The sequence below is a fragment of the Lampris incognitus genome, chromosome 9 (genome assembly GCF_029633865.1).
Source record: "Lampris incognitus isolate fLamInc1 chromosome 9, fLamInc1.hap2, whole genome shotgun sequence".
Classification (NCBI taxonomy): Eukaryota; Metazoa; Chordata; class Actinopteri; order Lampriformes; family Lampridae; genus Lampris; species Lampris incognitus.
The window spans coordinates 37,519,650-37,527,367 of record NC_079219.1 but is presented as its reverse complement, the minus strand read 5'-3'; the positions used below and the strand labels follow the sequence as shown (position 1 = coordinate 37,527,367).

General features: G+C 42.6%; 1 protein-coding gene across 1 annotated transcript; it reads right to left on the bottom strand.

Annotated features, from left to right (window-relative positions):
* Positions 1 to 938: 938 nt before the first annotated feature.
* Positions 939 to 7,371, bottom strand: rrp15 (ribosomal RNA processing 15 homolog). The gene is made up of 5 exons (XM_056286707.1): positions 7,323 to 7,371; positions 6,679 to 6,980; positions 6,442 to 6,539; positions 5,084 to 5,273; positions 939 to 1,481 (listed from the first exon to the last, which is right to left on the bottom strand). The coding sequence occupies exons 1-5, from the start codon at positions 7,369 to 7,371 to the stop codon at positions 1,353 to 1,355; spliced, it is 768 nt and encodes a 255-aa protein (XP_056142682.1). The 3' UTR covers positions 939 to 1,352.
* Between the last annotated feature and the right edge of the window lie 347 nt (positions 7,372 to 7,718).

The window sequence follows — 7,718 nt, the reverse complement described above, 5'->3', positions numbered from 1 at the left end:
GGAGTTGGGGAGATATCTCATGCTGAGGCAGTCACTGCATGGTCCTCCCAACACCTGCTCACACCTATGACTACTACTCTAACAGCATACTGGACAATATAGCACAAAATAGAAGAAATAATGCAGGCTTACAACAGCTCATGAGCATGTGAACCTGCTGTGGGAGTGCTACTCCACCTTTCCCAGATACGACAGCTGAGTGACACCTATAGATTTAATCCACAGACACACACGATGATGTTTAAAGCCGTAGAACTAAGGCCTCTGACGGCGGGGAGCACAGAGAGGTCGGGAGAGGCAAGTCGTGGGAGAGAGAGACGGATAGGATAGAGGCAGTAAATGAGGAGATATGGCAGCCCGTCCTGTGTGTCAACAGGGCCAGGGGAAGGCTGGCATTCCACAGTGGCAGGCCACAGTGTTGCCATGACAAATGAGCATTCTACATGGCGCAGACAGGTCTGCAGAGACGCACCGGCATCCTCCTTGTGGCAATATGGCTCTCGGCAAATATTTCCACTCGCTGTGTGGCAGGAGCTAGACACCGGAATGGGGAAGAGCACAGCAAAGCAAAACGGCGGGAGGGGGGGGGGGAAGAGTAGGCAAAACTATCAACGCTACATCAGTTCACCTCCAAAGGTCAATGTAAAATGGGTGGGGAAGGTAGCGCCTTGGCAACAGCCCAGTAGAAACAGGCAGGGGTCTCATTAAACCGGAGGTTTATGCATAGTATGACAGCTATTTAACCGTCACCAGCTGGCCTGTGCTATCTGGTACACACATTTCCCCTGTGAGGTCACAAAGAGTTTAATGTCAGAATGCTTTGCATAGAATATGATGGTCTACTTCAGCCCTTAACAGGTGAAGAGAAGCGAGAAAACTAACTTCACGTATGGCATCACTAACACAATCAAAAATGACATGATAAAGCCCCTTTGTATACCCTGTAACATCCCAACAATCATAGCAACTAAAAGACATGTCTTTTTATTTAAATCTAGAATTGGTAACAAAATATTTACAGAGTGATGGTGGGTACAAAACTCGTACAGGTGATTCAATAGCCACGGTTTCAATGTAGCCAAAAAGACAAAACAGCAGATTATGAAAAATAATTGATAGAGGAACCTCAACACAGAGCCATGTCAAATTCCTCGAGTTTCAGCCGGGGAAAACTACTTCTGCACGGAAGAACAGGAACAGTTTTCATCACATTCTCCTTATTAGGTGTTTAGCACAGTTTAGCTCCAGCTCCCTGACAGATCCCATGGTCTTCCACCTTCCTCGTTGGGCGGGTTTAGTGACATGTCCACAGTCACTGTAGTATGGATAGTCTCTGCACGACTTACCATTCATTACACACCTGGTGACTCTGGCTCACCCTCCTCCTCCTCACTTTCTTTGTCCCAGTCTTTCATTGAAGCCCCCATCATAAAATCTTCTTGAAGGACACTCCAAGCAGGCTTGTCCTCTGCTCCGGCAGCCTGAACACATGAAATCATCACTAGCATTACAATGAAACTTAAAGCCAAGTACTCATTAAAATCAAAATGCTCCTTTAAATTCAAGAATTCTTCAGTCTCACGTTCTGCAATTATGTCACAGCTTCGCGGCTGCGAGCTATCCATAGTCAACAGTGCCACCTAGTGGGCGCATAATGAAATAACAGTTTCGAATCAGAACCAGAATCAGAAATTCTGTACCATTAAAAGAAACTATCCTTTGAACGACTTCCTATATTTTACATAATCTCAGAGGAAATGAATGACACCGAAGGTTATGAACAGTTTTTTAAGGTTTATTTATAGTTTTTATCGTTGTGTAGAATAAGTTTATAATTGCTACAGACTATTTCACAAAAAAAAAACATGATGGAGATGTGTTTGCCTTTTTGAGGGCATATATAGCAAATGGCACCATTTTTTTATTTAACATTAGTACGTTGAACACAGGCGTATTTCTGAGGTGGCAATCTGAATCACTTGCAAGGGCCCGTTCTCCACCCAACACATTGTTGGAGGGCCCGCTCTCTCAACGGTGCCACCCTTCCTTGCTTCCCTATGTTCACCATCCAGAGTACATATAAAGGGCAAAGTGTAACAGAATTTCAATGGCTGTGGGTAGGTTTTTGAAAACATTCACATGTTCCAGCCTGACCTTTTGTTTTCCAGAGATAATACATATCGATGCAAAAAAAATCTGCAGTCCCACAAACCTGGTGTGACTAAGAACATAGCAATAGGAACTTTTCTTTTTTTTCATACACACTATTGACCCCCATAGGGAAATTATGCTCTGCATTTAACCTATCCTAGCTGTGTAGCTAGGAGCAGTGGGCAGCCACCATGCAGCACCCGGGGACCAACTCCAGTTCATCTTGCCATGCCTCGGTCAAGGGCACAGACAGGAGTATTAACCCTAACTTTCATGTCTTTTTTGACGGTGGGGGAAACCAGAGCACCTGGACAAAACCCACCACAGACACGGGGAGAACATGCAAACTCCACACAGAGGATGACCTGGGAGGACCCCCAACGTTGGACAATGCCGGGGTTCGAAACCCAGGACCTTCCAGCTGTGAGGCAACAGCACTAACCGCTGCGCCACCGTGCCACCCAAGGTGATGCTGGTGAGAACCTGGTGGCAGCAGGGGAGTGAAATCAAATTTAACCAAAATGAGCTGAAGAAACAGTAAGGGTTACGTAGACCATTTGCAATGGGCTTATCAATGAGCTATGGACCGGTGACACCCAATTAATACTATAATTCATAATGTCACACATTACTAACAAATGCAAAAACCCACAGTGCATATAGGGTTGACTAATTCCAAAGCCAGTGACAATGGCCCTGACTGAAACATTTAAGACCAACAGACAAAGCTCTTTTGATCTACTGTCTACTGATACCAGTGCTTCCGAACACTGATGTGTGACGAGGGCACGTCGGCTTCTAATCACGTGACATACTCCCACCAAGTATGGTTTATGATGTTCAGATCAAAATTCATTCTGTTTCTAATTCATGAAGTCCCAAGACACAAAGGGGGAGGTGATCTTGCAGGTCCACCGCAAAAGGAAAGGTCCCACAATTGATGTCACACACACACAGACAACATAGTTGAGTTACATTTTCATGATATAGGCATAACTTTAAATAGTAGCTAAACCCTAGAGTGTTTTAGTGAGTCTGCTGTCATCTACAGGTTAAATTTCCCCTCGGGGATGAATAAAGTATTCTGATTCTGATTCTGAAAACCACATCAAGGTTAAAAACATGGCAAGCTGATCTTGGTACTCTGTAATGTTAGCATAGCAGGATAAACACAGCTGCAGATTATAACATTAATAACGGATCTGTTGGATGTAAGTGTGCCAAAGAATCAGCATTAACAGTACTATCAGTACTATTGACAATTTTTAGTGCCGGCTCTGTCTGTCTCTGCTGATAGATGCGCTGATACACTTAACAGAGCCATTACTTGTGTTATTAGCTGCAGCACCCCTATGGCTTTGACTAACAATGAGCAAAAACGAAGACTCAAAATGCTAATTGTTTGACAACACAGAGCTTCACACAGAATGACTGATAAAGCAGCTGTTTTACCCTGTTGTACATCACACCAGGTGATTAGGTGAGAACAAGGTATTACATATGATTAAAAGTAGGACCCGGGGGGGCACCCCGGTGGCTCACCTGGTAGAGTGTGTACCACATAAGGCATAAGGCTGAGTCCTTACCGCAGCAGCCTGGGCTCAAATCCGGCCTCGGCCCTTTGCTGCATGACATCCCCTCTTTCTCCCCTGCCTTTCCTGTCTCTCTCGACTATTGCTTTCCAATAAAGGTGGAAAATGCCAAAAAATAATCTTAAAAAAGAAAAAAGAAAAAGTAAGACCAATAATGTGTACTTCCACTCCATTGTTTTGTTTTGGTTTGTTGTGTGGGTTGGATTTGAGATGGGAGAAAGGAGGGGTCATGATAGCCTGTGAAGCAGTGTGACCTGTGAGGGACAACGTTTCTATCATGGTGGAGTCAGGAAAACAACCGTGTTCATGGTGGATTCGCACCGAACACAATGTGGCACAGCACACGTCAATGAAAAGTGAATGGAAAGAGGCGATACGGCACAAGCCACGATTTCGCTCTGCGATACATATCACATTATGAATTAACCTATTCTTGTAGTCAGTAAAACAACAGCAAGCCAACATTCTCAAACTTGACATACGGAACTTCATGGGACTTCCAACCTTGCCTCCCAGCTGACAGAGAGAGTCATGTTGGCTGATTCGCTATGAGCAATATTGTCAGCTTCAAGCTGAACCCTTTTCAATCCAAGCAAGCAACCATTACTCTCCTTTTACAAATCTTGATGTGAAACAGCAGCTTGTTGCACCATATTGCCTCTTTCCATTCAGTTTTTATTGATTTGCACTGGTTGGCACAAGCGACCTCACAACCACTCTCACCGTCAAATTAATATAGGCCATGCTTTAAAATATGGGAGAGCTCTAAAATGGGGAAAGATTTAGCAGTGGTGCTGACCTTCCAACATTTTACTGTGCAAGTAAGTGACCTTTTTTAATTTCCAGTAGGCGTGCTATTGTAGGTATCTGTTGGGGGTGAATTGGGGCTAGGAGGGGTGTAACTCCATCTCCCGGCTTCATCACAACAGCAACGTAGTCACCGTTTCCTAACATCACAGATACTACTTTAAAAGTTTAACTGACATTATCCTGCTGATTCCTGAAAGATCTTTGGTGACAGGACCTCAGGTATCACAGGATATTGTGCAATTCAATATGATCTCGACCACTAAATTAGAGACACGCATCGAGGCTCAGCTTGGTGGATTGAGGAAAATAAATGTGAATTGGTAAAACAGAAAAATTAATACATAGAAAAAAACGCTTGTATGTGTTATGTCCTCATCTGTGTTGTCTTTCTGGGATTTGAGAATTGCCCTCTGACTGTTACGATAGGCACACCTTGGGTAAATTTGTCCCCCATTATTCTCTAGTCTATTGTGTACCTAACCTTAATTGAGCATTATTTAAATCACACATAACTGTTATACTCAACTCACAGTCTGCTTTCCCCTCTTCATGACCACATCAGCACCCGCCTCTGATCTCCTTAGGACATCAATGAAGTCTTTCTTGGAAACTGTGGAGAGGATTTTGGCCTTCTTTCTCTCTGAGCCACCAACCTCCTTCACTTTCTCATCCATAGTTTTTTGGTGTTTCCTTACAGCATTAAAGAGCTGGACCACCCCTCTGAGGATTAATGAGAATCAAACAAGAAAAATTCTGCATTACAGCTCACAGGTTTGTATTCAAGGGGTAGAGGCAAGATAGCCTTATTTTACAGCTACAGCCAAACAATTTCACTCAGTCATATTTAATGACTGATTCCACTGACTTAATTTTGTTCATGTTGAAAAACATGTTGAATGTACAATAACATCAAGACACAAGATTACCCATATTTCAAAAGCATACAGATATAGTGCGGCAATTCTTTCACCACCTCTAGCCATGCTGTTTAAAAGTGTAGGAATGTCAAATTTTTTTAAAAAGACTTTTGATTGACTTGTTGACGGCAAGTCATACACTGAAGGACAACACATGCAAACTGTAGACAAAGCACATCTGATATAGCAACAGTTCATTCAATTAACAATTAACCACTACGCACTTAACAATGCTCAGACTTGTGGAATTTGAAGATGGCAACCAAAGTGAGGATAAACAATAGCAAATACATTGCTTATATTGACTGGCAGTCAAAATCAGGTTGCGACAGAACAGTTGAGATGACAGTGGCTTTGTGCTAATACTTGTCCCATAAATGAATAGTGTTGGCTTAACTTTTCAAAATTCAAATCTAACTGATTTAAATTTGATTTGAAATGGGCACTGCAAAGCAATGTAATACCTGTTTCAAACTGAGCAGGTGAATGATTTCAATTGAAGATACTAATACATGAAAAAAAAAGATATTGCACAACAGACAGCCATTTCTGAGCTTGTTGCACTTTAAACTTGCTAACTTGCATTAATGCTCATTGTATATTGTAACAAACACTGCTACTAGTTATCTAGAGACAAGCAGGTGGCAGTGTAGTGGAAAATGTGAGAGCAACGTGTCACAAAATGATTCACATCAAAATGTGAGATTTTAAAAACTTCCAATTTTCCCTATTGTTATGACATTGATGTGCTTGCATTTGGTTGAAATTATGGCAATAAAAATTTTGAAATAATCAGAAACTCCAAATTTCTTCCATCATGCAAACATGTCCCGAATGCCCCCTCCTAGGAAGCTGGAAAATCATGTTTTACCCTGGATCGCGCCTCAACATTCATTTAATGTACATGTTTTCATTGTCATCTTGTTGCCTGAAAGTCAACAATGAACCATAAATGCAATAGGTGTACATACCTGGTAGCAATTCTTTGTAGATTCCTTTCGGATTCACGGTCTCTTACCACATCCGGTTTCTCTCTGCACATCATCTCCCATGTTCGCTTCTTATCCACCTATGTATAAGACAAATTTTATTTTTTTAAGCGTTGTGCGAGGTTGTGAGATAATTGGGATACACGAGTCCCTTAATCCATGAGGGTTTATGACTAGTGGTTCTATATGTACATCACTCAGTCTCTCATTATTGTGTACCTGATTCTTTCTCTCCTGCTGTTCCTGTTTCTCTTTCTGCTTTATCTTGTCTAGTTGTTTGTTTTTTAGCAGAATGGTAGGTTGACTCTCTGGTGTTTTCTTCCCCAGAACCTTAGCCATGGCCTCCGCCCACCCAGCATTGGGGTTGAGCTCGTCTCCCTCCTCATCGTCCTGTCCTTCATCCTCTGCTTCCGCCCCATCACTCCCGTCATCCAGTTTTTCTCCATCGCTTTCTCCATCGTCTGTTCCTCCATCAGATTCCCCCTGGTCACTGCTATCGCCGTGCTGAAGTTCATCCTCATCTGTGTAATACAAACATGCGCAATTTACTGACAACAATTCACTACATTGCTGGCAGTCAATTTTTTTTCCTGAACTTTACTCATAAGCGGCGCAGGGCCCAGTTAAACAGACACTGACTGACTATAACCGAGGCAAGTTTAAATTCACCCTTCTGTATTAACTATGCCTCTTTCCTTTTGGCAAAAAGAGCTAACGTTAGCCAAAAAACAAAAATAAACAGTCAGAAAGGAAGTTGGGTAGGAAGGGCAAATGGGGTATTTTTCTGCTAATGAGGCAATCTGTCAAAATATCTAATCAATATGAAGTGAATCATAAAGCAACGTAAATTATGCAGTATTTACCTAATACATCAGTAGAGCCGCGCACATGTGTCTTGGTTGCTTCCGTCATTGTTCCGGAAAAGCGTTACAGTAAAATCCTTCCGTAGTGGCTCGTTACCAGGTAGCGGAAGTTCCGTGCATCTTCTTTCTTCTTTGCCTTTTAGGCTTATTGGCGGTTGGCAAACAACGGTTTGGCGCATTACCGCCACCAACTGGACTGGAGAGTGGACCGATTGATTGGCCACCCCAGGTGCCACCCCAAACTTTTATTCGCTGGCGTCTTTTTAATATTGAGGACAAGGACAATACTTCCAGAGTTCACGCAACTACACACAACGGGATCTACGTGAAAGAACAACACATGTTGAAGTAAGTTTTAAATAAAACTTGCATTGGGTTTAGGTCATTTTTTGATAT

Bases quoted from the DNA above. Each gene is read 5' to 3' on its own strand.
- rrp15 (XM_056286707.1), bottom strand. From the start codon at position 7,371: ATGACGGAAGCAACCAAGACACATGTGCGCGGCTCTACTGATGTATTA. The intron at 6,981-7,322 runs GTAAATACTGCA...TGTATTACACAG, and splicing joins CGGCTCTACTGATGTATTAG to ATGAGGATGAACTTCAGCAC. The intron at 1,482-5,083 runs GTGAGTTGAGTA...TCATGTGTTCAG, and splicing joins TGAAGAGGGGAAAGCAGACT to GCTGCCGGAGCAGAGGACAA.